This window comes from Sinocyclocheilus grahami, unplaced genomic scaffold, assembly GCF_001515645.1.
Source record: "Sinocyclocheilus grahami isolate Dianchi unplaced genomic scaffold, SAMN03320097.WGS_v1.1 scaffold229.1, whole genome shotgun sequence".
NCBI lineage: Eukaryota > Metazoa > Chordata > Actinopteri > Cypriniformes > Cyprinidae > Sinocyclocheilus > Sinocyclocheilus grahami.
The window spans coordinates 890605-906039 of record NW_015505408.1 but is presented as its reverse complement, the minus strand read 5'-3'; the positions used below and the strand labels follow the sequence as shown (position 1 = coordinate 906039).

The 15435-nt window shown below is 34.4% G+C and overlaps 1 protein-coding gene across 1 annotated transcript in view; it reads left to right on the top strand.

Annotated features, from left to right (window-relative positions):
- LOC107597200 (filamin-B-like) overlaps window positions 1–15435 on the top strand; it is a 44250-nt gene that overhangs the window by 22065 nt on the left and 6750 nt on the right. Inside the window, exons 22-30 of the mRNA XM_016288155.1 lie at window positions 905–1063; window positions 1147–1350; window positions 2621–2773; window positions 3694–3816; window positions 6647–6913; window positions 8212–8349; window positions 8437–8552; window positions 10058–10190; window positions 11345–11521. Coding sequence (XP_016143641.1) covers window positions 905–1063; window positions 1147–1350; window positions 2621–2773; window positions 3694–3816; window positions 6647–6913; window positions 8212–8349; window positions 8437–8552; window positions 10058–10190; window positions 11345–11521 — 1470 coding nt within the window. The remainder of the gene's footprint in view (window positions 1–904; window positions 1064–1146; window positions 1351–2620; window positions 2774–3693; window positions 3817–6646; window positions 6914–8211; window positions 8350–8436; window positions 8553–10057; window positions 10191–11344; window positions 11522–15435) is intronic.

Here is a 15435-nt window from a genome sequence, read left to right as displayed (position 1 = left end):
AAAAGGCAAATGTGGTTGCCAGAACCTGATTGTAAAAAAATACAGTAGGAACATTTTACATTCTACAGATTTAACTTAAATTTACAGGGGAAAAAAGTTCATGTGCCAATGTACTGAAATATTTCAAATCGGTTATGTACCTCTATAAAACCAAAAAAAAAGAGACAACTGATGAATCAAAGTTCATCATGTAGAAGATGAACAAATAAAAAACACAATCATGACAAATAATGCAATAAATACTCATTTATTAATGAGAGATATTATTTAATAATAGTAATATTAATATTAATAATCATCATTATTATTATTACCTTAATACTAATATGTAGAAGCACAAATACAAGACACCATCATGGTAACACACTTGACACTAAAATAATGCAATAAATATTAATTTATTAATAATTGCTATTGTTATTAATTATTTACTAACAGTTTTTAATTAATGATGATAATAGTAATAATAGCGATTTCATTTATTTATTATTCTTTCATTTGATAAATTAACATCTTTTTATGGATATATTTATTTAATAATTCATTTTGATTAATAATAATAATAGCTATTGTTATTTATTTTGTCATTTATTATCAGCAGCATCCTCATCTTTACTTAATGCTTATATAGAGAAGATGCACAAATACAAAATACTATCATGGTATCACAAATGACACTAAAATAATGCATTAAACGATGTTTCAAAAACCCTATTGTACGCAACTGATAAGAAAAAAGCTGTTTCATTGTTCTTTTTCACTTCCAAAAACTGTACATTGAACCGTATTTTACTGTAAAGTTGCATGAAACCTCTCATTAGATGACTTACAGTTTTACTCTGTATGTAGTAATCTACATGGTCTACTTGACTTCTGTAGTAAGATCTGTTTTTGGTCTCTTCAGAGGACAATAAGAGGAAGTCTCAGGTAAAGCTGGGCTCCGCTGCGGATTTCTCTCTGGATATCCACGAGACGGATCTCAGTCTGCTCACCGCGAGCATCAAAGCCCCGTCTGGCCACGATGAGCCCTGTTTGCTCAAGAGGCAGCCCAGCAATCACATCGGTGGGGCTGGAATACATGCTCCGATTCTTTCTGCCGGCTGGGAGTTTGCTTTGGTAGCACCTGACTGGTCGTTGTCTCCTCAGGCATTTCCTTCATCCCAAGAGAAGTCGGAGAGCACCTGGTGAGCATCAAGAAGAACGGCCGGCACGTTGCTAACAGCCCCATCACCATCATGGTGGTCCAGTCTGAGATCGGAGACGCCAGCAGAGTCAAGGTGTTCGGTCAGGGTCTGGTGGAGGGATGCACCTTCGAGATGACAGACTTTGTGGTGGACACCAGAGAAGCTGGTGAGAAACACATTTTTATTTTGTTTTTAATTTTTCTTATTTATTTAATAACTGTTATCATCAACTTATCATCTTTTTTTATTTATATATCTAATTATATTAACCACCATTAATTATTTTATTTTAATAATCTCATAATAATAATAATCATAATAGCTATTGTTATGTTGGTGGTGTTTAAAAAAAAAAAAGAAGTTTATAATAGTTTTTATTTACTTATTTGATAGTAACTATTATTATGATTATTACTGTCTTTATTTAATAATAAATATTGTTGTTTAATTAATATATTAATATTTTAGTTTTTATTTAATAATTTTATAATTATAGATATTCTGTTTAATAATAACTATTAAGATATATTTATTTAATAATAATATGTGCTAAAGTAATTAAATTTAGTTAATTATTGTTTAAGTTTGTTTTTATAAATTTGTTTATTGAATCACTTTTTAATAATAATTACTATCTTATTTATTTTTCATAATTATGACTTATTTATTTACTAATATTTAATTTAATTAAATATACAATTTAATGTTGTTGTTTTTTAATTTATTTAATATGAACTATTACTATTTTTTAGAATAATAATATGGCGATTTCTTCATTCTTTAAGTCCTTTACCCCACCTTGAGATTCTCTAAAGAACTAAATATCATAGTTTTGAGAGTGGGCTGTTTTCACTTGGTTAAACCAACCTAACTTTAGCAGCCGCATATCAACTTCTTCCCAAAAGCCGATGATATGAATGTTTCTCCAAAACAAGCGGGTTCATCTGAGGTCACATTACAGAATGTGGTGCTCCCCTCAGATTTTTTTCCTTTATAACAAAGATATTCATGTTAAATGTTAAAAATGACCGTTTCTTCCTAACCATCTAACCTGCCTAACCGAGCTACATAAGCACTAAATAAACCAGGTCTGCCAAACGTCTGGCCGTTAATGATGTTTTCTCAAGCTCTCAAATCCGCTTAATTGCTGAGAATTTAATCCAAACAGGTTGTGCAAAGTGGCTCGAAGCTGGAAATGAGAGAGAGAAAATTTGTAATTGGTACCACAGCGGCTAATTATCTCCCACTTACATAAAGAACTCCAAATATTTATGCAATTAGTCCTTAATATATATCACACACTATTAAACTCGTCACAATAAGTCTTGTAGGATCAAGACTGTGTTTATTTCTCATGCATTCAGGTGTGTTTTCTGTTCGTGTTGATGGCATGATGCATCTGATCTTTGGTCTGAATTGCATTAATGTCTTCATAGGTTACGGCGGTTTGGCGCTGGCCATCGAGGGTCCCAGTAAGGTGGACATACAGACAGAGGACATGGAGGACGGCACTTGTGGCATCTCATATTGTCCGACTGAGCCAGGCACCTACATAGTGTCCATCAGGTTTGCAGAAGAGCACGTCCCTGGTAAGAGAGCGTGCATGAAGCATCATTCAAAACTTCTATTTAATTTAGAATGTGCTCCAAATAAGGTGGAATTTGACCCGTTTATAGATTATTTGGCAAAAGACAAAAAAACTAATTGAAAATGGAGTATTAAGCGTATTATTTGTGTTTAATAAGATGATATTAAAAATTTTCTTCAAAAGAGACCAAAATTATTTAATACTAGATTTGAATGTCATTTTTATTTATTTAATTATTTTTTAAAGTTTTTAAAATTTTACCTTTGGCACAAATAATTTAATTTATTGTAATAAATTAAACAATCCTATTTGATTTTTTTATATATATTTACTCTTTCAGCACAAATAAGTTATATATTTTTTTTTTTTATAAATTAAACATACTACTTGAAGGTTAATGTAATAAGATGATATTAAAAATTTTCTTCAAAAGAGACCAAAATTATTTAATACTAGATTTGAATGTCATTTTTATTTATTTAATTATTTTTTAAAGTTTTTAAAATTTTACCTTTGGCACAAATAATTTAATTTATTGTAATAAATTAAACAATCCTATTTGATTTTTTTATATATATTTACTCTTTCAGCACAAATAAGTTATATATTTTTTTTTTATAAATTAAACATACTACTTGAAGGTTAATGAATGAATGAATGGTTTCCACAAAAATATGAAGCAGCATAACTGTTTTCAACATTGATAATAATCAGAAATGTTTTTTGAGCAGTAAAGTAAAATTCATCTTTGCATTACAGCAATAACTTGCATTTTAAAATCCATCCAAATAGAAAACTGCTATTTTGAATTGTAGTGATATTCACAATTTTACTGTATTTTTTGATCAAATGAAAGCAGAAGAGACGTCTAGTGTTTGTTCCTGTCGTTGTGTGACTTGTATTGCATCTCTGTGTTCACAGGAAGTCCGTTCAGCGTGAAAGTGACGGGCGAAGGTCGTGTCCGTGAGAGCATCACTCGCCGTCAGAAAGCTGCTTCCGTCGCTAGTGTTGGCAGCGTTTGTGATCTCAATCTGAAGATCCCAGGTATGAAACTTCCTCATATCTGTTCAGTGAAGATGTCAAACAGACGTCTGTCCTCGTTCCGATTCCTCTTCAAATCCTAAACTGGAGTTTCAATGTAGATTAGGCGTGAATTATTTACCATTTCATCCACTTTGTCAAAAGGCTTGGTTTATTGGCTTGTTTAACACACTCTCTGACAGGATCGCTAGCCAGAAAGCACAAAACAAATGAAGGTGCTGTTGTTTTGCTGGCTCACGTCCTGCGTTACAGCATCGAGTCGCCGTACTTGAGTAAAAACACATGGCTCTGTGAAACAAGGCAATATATGCAGGCCGTGCTGAGCGGATTAAAGTCTCTGCTGTGATTTCCCATCAGACCAGCGCAGCTGCTGCGTGATGCTCACTCGTGTGAAGACTGGCGCTTGGCTTTCGAGGAGGTTTGCTGAAGCTGCACTTCAGTACGAGTCTTGGCGTAGTCTGAAATGTCTTTTTGTGTGAGAGAGGGCAGTTTTCTCCTCATTTCATTTGAATAGTAATTCTAACAAGCACAAACAGTGTTTAAAAAGATGTTATATTATTATTAATTACAATTAATTTAATATATGAATTATATTAATTTATATATATATTTATATATTTTTTTAATAAATTAAAATAAAATACTACTTGAAGGTTAGGTGTATTTTATTTTATTTTTATAATGAATAGAATATAATAAATTAATCCAATAAGAAACTATATTACATTTTAGATGGATATTTGATAGATGTGAATGTCATTTGTGTAATTTAAAATGATTTTATTCTATAATTTCTTTTTTTATCATATTTTGCCTTTCACAAATATTTTTTCAAGCAAATTAATGAACCAATCAAATATTCCTAGTTAGATGAATATAGATATGCTGTATTACAATAACTTTATTCTAAACCGTATCATTATGTTTTAAGATCTATGTATTTTTACATCACAGTTTTAGAAAATGACAACTCTGCGTTATATTTTGCAGTAGAGAATGCAAGTGAGCATGTGTGTTTTGTCATGTCACCATCGCGTCACTCTCGTGTGAACAGTTAAAACTAAACCGGATCATGCAGACTGCTTCCATGTGTGATTTGAGAGATCTGTCCTGGTTAATGAGGGTTAGCAGGTGATGTAATACAGGCCACACAGACATCACTTTATCCCATATGAGCTCATTCACACACATTGCTGGATCTGACCGACTCTGAGCTCACAAACTTGCTCTTAAAGTGTTTCATGAGACTGAAAGACATAGAGTGAAAATAACATGCATACATGGCAAAATATGCTTCCTCTATACTCTTATCTTTTTTTTCCCACTTTACTGTTTTTCTCGTCTGATGCACTGCCTGTTCTGTCCTGTATCTTTCCTCACTTGTTTCTGTCTTTTCCTGCTGTTTTCTGCGTCTGTGACCATCAGTGACCTGGTTTCTTCTGGCTTTGGCTCGTGAGTTGCTCTCACGCGGCGTCTATCGCTCGCACTGCTCTATTCGGCTTGGGGTCAAAGGTCACAGCAGTGCAGGGTGGACCCGCTTCACCGTGGGCCGAGTGAGGGTGACTAGGATTGGCACGGCACCCGTCAGAAGGCCCTGTGGAGGGCTGGAGGGTGCGTTATAAACACGCCGCATGTGGACCACGAGGTTGGCAGAACACGCTTGCTTTTGATACTCGTTTGTTTGTGTTTGCATGAACCAGAGCTGCTTTTTTTGCTCATTACAACTTCATAAAAATGTTGAATTATTCATTTATTTATTGTTATCCTCTTGCCATTGCAAACCCAAATGAATATTTCTTCTGTGCAAGGTTATTATAGTCAACTAAACCTAAAAACATAAAACCCTTTTGAAATGAGCGTTGACTGAAATAAAATGCACAAAAAAAAAACATTTCTCATATTTTAGTTTGTTAAATTACTAAAATAATATAAAATAAGCTAAAGCTAAAAGGAAAAACTACATAGACTAATAAAAATCACAAAAACACAATTACTAAAACTTCAACAAAAATAAAATTAAAACAACAAAAATAAAATCTATTTTAACTAATGACATAAAGATAATCTAATTTAAATGTTAAATATTTTAATGTAATTTAATTTCTAGTTAAATGGGTGGAAAATATCTTACATGTCATAATTTTTTGCTTGTTACACCATGTGTTTAAAAATAAATTAGAAGAGAAAAAGAAAGTTAAAACAAATTACAAAAAAATCGAATGTAAATTTTAATATCTCAATGTAATTTTATTTCTAGTAAAAAGGGCGGAAAATATCTTTGTCATCTTTTTTTGCACATTACACAATTTTTTCATTACAAAAACAACAAAATTGCTAAAACTTGAAAAAAAATTGTGAAAGCAGTAAATATAAATTTAATGTTAAAGTAAAAAAAAAAAAGGAAAATGTTAACATCTTTTTTGCTCATTAAATTGTGATTTTTTTTAAAATTTGTTTTCTAAAAGATGCACAAACAAAACTAAATTATTAAAACTTGAAAGTGAAAACAAAAATTCAATTAAATCAAATCAAATAAATCAGAACTGAAATTCTAATAGTATATCAATGATAATAAAATAACACTACTTCTGTTGAACGTGAAAAGAGATGTTTAGCCAAATGTTCGCGCTGCTTTCAGTCTTTTTGTGTTGCGTGGTAGAAAGTCAGTCATACAGGTTTGGAGCAACATGAAGCTGCGTAAATAATAAAAGAGCGCAGGAAGACTCAGGTCTCTGTATGTTGCTTGCAAAGCCTTGAGAACGAGCAGAAGTCAGAGCAGCTGAGAGCCGTTTCTCCGTCTCTTCTGTCAGCTTCTGCTCTCTGCTCTCCACAGGAATCGACCTCCAGGACGTCTCGGCGCAGGTCAGGAGCCCGTCGGGAGCCACGGAAGCGGCTGAGATGGTGGCGGTGGGAAATCACACCTACTGCGTGCGCTTCGTGCCTCACGAGATGGGCGTTCACACGGTGAGCGTGCAGTACCGCGGGCAGCACGTGCCGGGAAGCCCCTTCCAGTTCACCGTCGGCCCGCTGGGTGAAGGAGGAGCCCGCCAGGTGCGAGCCGGAGGGCCGGGTCTGGAGAAGGCCGACACCGGTGTGCCAGGTATAAATGCTCATTAATCTTTTTTTTTTTTTTTTTTTTTTTTTTTTTTTTTTTTCACGGTGTTTTTTTTTTTTTTTTTTTTTTTTTTTTTTTTTACTTCCAGCTGTTTATTTTCATTTTGATATTTTAATGTCATTTTAATTCTAGTTTTAAAAACAGGTGGGAAAAGGTGGAAAATATGGTGTAACGGTGTGAAAATGGTAGTATTTCTTGTACTGCCTTTAATTTATATTCATTTTATTTTACATTTATATGAATATTATACTGTATATATGTACATATAATACTGTAATAATGTACAGTAATTTTAGCGTAAAAATTGCCACAAAAAAAAACTTTTGTTTTAATATTTCTATTTAATTTTCATTTTGGTTGAAAAAGTGGAAATATCTTTAAATATCTTCATCTTGGGAGAAAGCCTGTTTTGTTCATTACACATGTTCTTTACCATGATTTTCATAAAAAAAAGATTAAATTATTCATGTAAATGACTTAGTTCCATTGAACACAAAAGAGATGTTTAAGTTATGATAAAATGTAAATTTTGCTTTATACCTTAAAATTTTATACTTTTGGTAGTATGTGTTATACTGCCTTATTTTAGTTTAATTTTACATTTATTTTAATATTTTAATGTACAGTATTTTGAACTTAAATGCAGAAAGAATTTTTTTTATTTTATAATTAATTTAATTTTCATTTTAGTTCGTGGAAAATATCTCCAATTTTTTTTATATTTTTATCTAATTTTCATTTTAGTAAAAAAAAAATTATATATATAGTTTAATTCCCCCCCCCCCCAAAAAAAATCATTTTCATAAAGAAATGTTCAACTATTTACTCATCAAAATTATTGTACAATTTTATATATTATGTTAGTATGCCTACATAATGTTGTAGTTCCTGTTATTGAATTTTACATTGAATTTACTATATTTACTGGTAACTAAAAAAAGAAATAAAAAAAACAAAAATGGTGGAAATCTTTAAATGCCATTTAAACAAAGAAATGTTGAATTATTTGCTTACCTGATTTTTCTTTCTTTCTATAAAATGTTACACATTATAAAAATGTTATAAAATTGCATTTTTATGGTAGTATTTGTTGTACTGGCATTTAATTTTGAATTTATTTACATATTTTAATTTAACTTTATTAAAAAGGAGAAAAAGGTTTGGAAATATATTCAAATGTCATCTTGAAAAGGCTTATTTTTTTTAAGGCTTATGCAAATGTAATGTGTTTTGACTGTCTTTGTGAGACTGAACTGTGTATGTTTCTTGTTGTGCTCATGTAGCTGAGTTTAATGTGTGGACGCGTGAGGCGGGCGCCGGCGGTCTGTCCATCGCTGTTGAAGGCCCCAGTCGTGCAGAAATCTCCTTCGAGGAGAGGAAGGACGGATCATGTGGCGTCTCATATGTAGCTCAGGAACCAGGTATAAAAACACACAAGACCTTTCTGTCCTGTGCTCCCTTTGAAAAGCTGAGCTTACCCAAGCAACTGATCTTCAATCTCTTTGCAGGCGACTACGAAGTGTCTATAAAGTTCAACGACGAGCACATTCCCGACAGCCCTTACCTGGTGCCCGTCTACGCTCCTGTCGACGACGCTCGGCGACTCACTGTTACCAGTCTTCAGGTGAGACATGAGGAAACACCGACACACAGACACGTGTCCACAGCTATTCGACTCTCAAGCTAGCAACGTTTACACTGGAAAACAGCATTATTAATATGAATAGTGGCTTAGACTTTTGTTGAAAGAAGCCTCTTCTGCTTACCCAGGCTGCATTTATTTGACTCAAAACACAGTAAAAATTGTGAAATATTATTACAATTTAATATAGCTGTTTTCTATTTATTCATATTTTAAAATATAATTTATTTTTGTGAGTCAAAGCTGAATTTTCCAGTCTTTAGTGTCACACGGTAATCAGAAATCATTCTAATATGCTGATTTACTGCTCAAGAAACATTTCTGATTATTATCAATGTTGAAAACAACTTTGGAGCAGATTTATCTGGTGAAGTCGTCTTTGAATAGCTGTCGGACATGTGTGGCCGGTCTGGTGTTTCTCTTGTGTTTCATTTAAAGGCTTTTAACAGAATCCTCTCTTGTGAAGCTCACGGTAGGATCAGTTAAAGCAGAGAGACTGCTGGAAACAACCCTTTCCCATCATTCTCTGTAGTTCAGCAAACCCTGTAGTTCTCATCTTCTCTCTTGTCAAATGTTGGCCGTCTCTCTCTCTCTCAGCTTTAACTGATCTTAAGTGAGTTCAGGTGAGATTATGAACAATTAAATATGTATTTTTTTTATTATTTAAGTTTTTATTTTTTTTTCATAACTATTTATTTTTATATATTTATTTATTTGTTTTTCAGTTTTTATTTATGTTTGTTATATTTAGTTTTGTTTTTTTAATTCCTTTTATTGAGCAAATAAGCATTTTATGATTATTTTAGTATTATGCCACTTGGTGCACTTTTAAAACATTCAAAACCATATTACAGTATATATCATATTAAAATTCTAATTCATAATTTAAAAGAAGTTAATACTTAAAATATATTGTTCAAACGTTTGGGGTCAGTAATGATTTTTGAAGAAAGTAATACTTTTCTTCAGCAAGGATGAATTAAACTGATGAAAAGTGACAGTGAAGACATTTCTAATGTTAAAAAATATTTTTATTTCAAGTAAATTCTGTTCTTTTAAACTTTCTATTCATCAAAGAATTCTGAAAAACAAAATGTATCACTTTTTTCCACAAAGCATGAAGCAGCAGAACTGTTTTCAACATTGATAATAATCAGAAATGTTTCTTGAGCAGCAAATCAGCATATTATACTGATTTCTGAAGATCATGTGACACTGAAGACTGGAGTAATGATGCTGAAAATTCAGCTGCGCATCACAGAAATAAATTACATTTTACTATATATTCCCATACAAAACACTTATTTTAAATTTTAATACTATTTCGCAATGTTGACTGTATATTTGATCAAATAAATGCAGCCTTGCTGAGCAGAAGAGACTTATTACCGACCCCAGACTTCTGAATGGTATTGTACGCACATGAAAACCCTTCCCAGAATGCAGTGGTGTGTGAGATGTTCTAAGCTGTGGGTTCACTAATGTAGGAGTCGGGTCTGAAGGTGAATCAGCCGGCATCATTTGCAGTGCGTCTGAACGGAGCAAAAGGCCACATGGATGCTAAAGTTCACAGTCCGTCCGGAGCCCTGGAGGAGTGTGTGGTGTCTGAGCTAGAGCAAGGTCAGAGCTCTTTAACAACTGTTCCAACTAGATCTGATGCATTAGATCATTTTCTGTCAGAACTACAAAAAGAAAGGACTTCATTACATGTTAAAATAGGTGTTTTTGAATCATGAAACCACATTCACAACCCAGTTTACCTCCATAAAATGATACGTTTCACTCGGAAATATCTCGTTATGGATGTAGAGGTGTATGTTAAATCAGATTCGCAACCCATTATATTTACTACAAGCATCTTGTCACCCAACAAACTTAAATATAAAAAATATACATTTAAATATAGAAAATATATTAAATATCAACTTAAATATTAACTTTACAAACTTCTGTATTAAAAATGTTAACTATATAATCTTAAATACAGAAATTATGAAATATAGAAACTTAAATATAGACAATACAATAGACACATAATGTATGAACCTAAAAATATGAACATTTACTAACCTATATAAATAGCAAATATATAAACTTCAATATTAATTATATAAAATTCAACATGTTAAATTTAAGAAAACGTATTAATTAGCAATGCTATAATCTGGTTTGTTTACTTTTTGTGTTTCATACTAATGTGTATTAACATGCATTGTCCCTATTAAATAAATGTAAATATTGAAAATGTCATGTATAAATTTAAAATGCAGAAAATGTTAAATAGTAAGTGCATAAATTTCAATATTATATTGAATATTACACATAAACTTAAATATTAAAGTTCAATGTTACAATTATAAAATATATAAACTTAAATATAGAAAATATTTAATAATTAAATATACATTTTCATTAAAATTACAAACTTCAGTATTGACAGAATTTACAAACTTAAAATATTAAATGAATAAACTTAAATATTAAATCCATTAAATAATAAATATATGAACTTAATAAAAATAAACAAATAATAAAAATAATAAATAATAAAAACAAACTTCAACATTAAGAATATTGAATATATAAACTTTTTTATATATATATATATATATATATGATGTTCAGTATTGCAAATATTAAATATATAAAAGTAAATATAGGAAATATAAACCTCTCATATGAACGGAGTTCTTGATTGGCATGTTGTCGTTTGTGTCAATAGTTGTGCTCTTGTTCATGTTTTAGCTCTCTGGTTCATTTACTCTGTTCTCCAGACAAGTACGCCATCCGTTTCATCCCTCGAGAGAACGGCATCCACGACATCGACGTGAAGTTTAACGGGACGCACATTCCGGGCAGTCCGTTCCAGGTGCGTGTGGGAGAACCGGGACAGAGCGGGGATGCTGGACTCGTCACAGCTTACGGCCCCGGTCTGGAAAGAGGAAGCACAGGTGACACACATCGCTCACTGAGCTTTCCCCGTGCGCCGTCAGTCCGTGTTTCCCACTCTGTGAATACTGATTGCTCCATGTTTCTTTTGACTTGGCGTGTGGAGAGGAAGTCGGGTCGTTACGCACTCACGCTGAACACACTTATTTGCCTTGTCCAAATACCCACACTTGTGGTCTTTGCACTTGACTACTTCTATGACGTATTTCCTGTATTTGGCCCAAGTGTTCAAGTGAGCATGAAGTCCACAAGTGTGTGTACAGCTTTTTATCACCTGATGGGACACACTTATAGTGTTGTAAAAATGCAAGTGTTTACAGAGCTTTATTTTTATTTTCAATACTTTGCATTTTAAAATCAACTTCTAAATGTCTGTTCAGTAGTCCCTATAACAGATGACAATTTAATTTTGTGGTGCTTCTAATTAAGTGATAATTATTTTGTACAACATTTGCAACTGCTTTTTATCACCACTACTCATCTTTGCACCAATAAAACGTGCAACTCTTTGTTTTACTACCAAATTATATGTAATATCTAATTATTATTTATATTTCACATACATTGGAAAGGTTTCCGTGACCTCTCGCGAGATTTCGGCAAAAAGTCTCTCGATTTATTTCCAGAACATGATGCATGATGGGATACACTAAGCCTCGAATAGCGCTCCGGAGCGGTATTCAAGATGGTGTGCGTTAAGGGCACTGCGCTCTGGTGTTTTTAAAGTCCCCATGAAATCAAAATTAACGTTTTTTGGGTGTTAGTATCAATATGTTAGTCTTAAGGTTATCTATAAGGCAGTGTGCTCCAAAACAGTGACAACATTTGCATTTAGAAGATATAAGCATTCAAAGCTTGCAGTTCGTCACTTCTGCCAAAACGGCTCAACGATTTTTTTGACGTCACATCGTACTTCAGCTTCTCATCAAACTTTCTGTCCAATCAAATGCTCTCTAGAATCTGAAGCCCCGCCCCCTACACTATAAAATAGACGCTGAAGCCACGGCTGAAATCGGTCACTTGTCCACAGAATTTTTATTTTCTGTTCAGTGAATGGCACGTAGTGCACTATATAGGGGACAGGGAACGATTCAAACAGTGTAAATATGCTTTCCATTGAGGAAAAAAAGAAGTCTGGTTTCGCGCTGTGTCACGCTAACCACCGCACCGCACACACACTCTGCTCCGGTCCAGAGACACGATAGCACGGAGCGGATCACATGCGCAGACCACAAAATATATCGGAGCTATTTGAATTCTACACAGAATGCTATATTTTATAGCAATATGGATGAGATTGTGGCTGGCATACCCTGTTAAATGCGGCTTTACGGAGCTCAACGGCTCTGAACCGCTCTAGCCCAAGCTGTGATATAAACGAACGCTATTGGCTATTTTAAAAAGGGGTGGGGCTGCTTGATATGTCCCGCCCTGTCTTCCTGTTTCAGTTAAAATGACGTCAACACATAGAGTAATGCTGCGTGTTTCTAAGCATTTCAGGGGACCTTTAAGATCTGGGACAGTCTTGTGCACTTACTTCCCGTCACACGCACGCGCTCTCAAGTGGCCAAGACCACAAGTGTGGGTATTTGGACAAGGCAAATGTTTCAGCAGAATGATTTAAACAGAAGGATCTTGGATTACCGAAGATATTTCTCATGGATCACATCCAGAACAAATCTACAGTGGGTACGGAAAGTATTCAGACCCCCTTAAATTTTTCACTCTTTGTTATATTGCAGCCATTTGCTAAAATCATTTAAGTTAATTTTTTTCCTCATTAATGTACACACAGCACCCCATATTGACAGAAAAACACAGAATTGTTGACATTTTTGCAGATTTATTAAAAAAGAAAAACTGAAATATCACATGGTCCTAAGTATTCAGACCCTTTGCTGTGACACTCATATATTTAACTCAGGGGCTGTCCATTTCTTCTGATCAGCCTTGAGATGGTTCTACACCTTCATGTGAGTCCAGCTGTGTTTGATTATACTGATTGGACTTGATTAGGAAAACCACACACCTGTCTATATAAGACCTTACAGCTCACAGTGCATGTCACAGCAAATGAGAATCATGAGGTCAAAGGAACTGCCTGAAGAGCTCAGAGACAGAATTGTGGCAAGGCACAGATCTGGCCAAGGTTAAAAAAAAAATTCTGCTGCACTTAAGGTCCCTAAGAGCACAGTGGCCTCCATAATCCTTAAATGGAAGACGTTTGGGACAACCAGAACCCTTCCTAGAGCTGGCAACCTATCAACCACTTAGCAAGAGACTAGCAAGTGCATAGCAACACACTTAAAAATACATACGGAACAACTTAGTAATCTGCATAGCAATGTTCTATAACAACCCAGAACCAAAGCCAAAACCCTAGCAACCACACAGCATATCAGCACCTTAGCAGCCACAAAACAACATACTAAAATCAACTGCATTGTAATGGCATATTAACCAACAAAAACAATCAAGAAACTACATAGCATCAGCCTAGAAACCACATAGCAACATGATAAAAACAACTGCATTGCAATGGCATATTAACCACCCAAAACAATCTAGCAACTACCAATTTAACAACTACATGGCAACACCTTAGCAACCACACAGCAATAGTCTAAAAATTTCAGAACACCTTAAGTGAATAGAAATGGCTTATTAGTCCAACCAAAAGCACCATAGCAACATCTACAAACCATGCCCGCCCCCTACACTATAAAATAGACGCTGAAGCCGCGGCTGAAATCGGTCACTTGTCCACAGAATTAGTATTTTCTGTACAGTGAATGGCACGTAGTGCACTATATAGGGGACAGGGAACGATTCAAACAGTGTAAATATGCTTTCCATTGAGGAAAAAAAGAAGTCTGGTTTGGCGCTGTGTCACGCTAACCACCGCACCGCACACACACTCTGCTCCGGTCCAGAGACACGATAGCACGGAGCGGATCACATGCGCAGACCACAAAATATATCGGAGCTATTTGAATTCTACACAGAATGCTATATTTTATAGCAATATGGATGAGATTGTGGCTGGCATACCCTGTTAAATGCGGCTTTACGGAGCTCAACGGCTCTGAACCGCTCTAGCCCAAGCTGTGATATAAACGAACGCTATTGGCTATTTTAAAAAGGGGTGGGGCTGCTTGATATGTCCCGCCCTGTCTTCCTGTTTCAGTTAAAATGACGTCAACACATAGAGTAATGCTGCGTGTTTCTAAGCATTTCAGGGGACCTTTAAGATCTGGGACAGTCTTGTGCACTTACTTCCCGTCACACGCACGCGCTCTCAAGTGGCCAAGACCACAAGTGTGGGTATTTGGACAAGGCAAATGTTTCAGCAGAATGATTTAAACAGAAGGATCTTGGATTACCGAAGATATTTCTCATGGATCACATCCAGAACAAATCTACAGTGGGTACGGAAAGTATTCAGACCCCCTTAAATTTTTCACTCTTTGTTATATTGCAGCCATTTGCTAAAATCATTTAAGTATTTTTTTTTCCTCATTAATGTACACACAGCACCCCATATTGACAGAAAAACACAGAATTGTTGACATTTTTGCAGATTTATTAAAAAAGAAAAACTGAAATATCACATGGTCCTAAGTATTCAGACCCTTTGCTGTGACACTCATATATTTAACTCAGGGGCTGTCCATTTCTTCTGATCATCCTTGAGATGGTTCTACACCTTCATTTGAGTCCAGCTGTGTTTGATTATACTGATTGGACTTGATTAGGAAAGCCACACACCTGTCTATATAAGACCTTACAGCTCACAGTGCATGTCAGAGCAAATGAGAATCATGAGGTCAAAAGGAACTGCCTGAAGAGCTCAGAGACAGAATTGTGGCAAGGCACAGAAAATTTCTGCTGAACTTAAGGTTCCTAAGAGCACAGT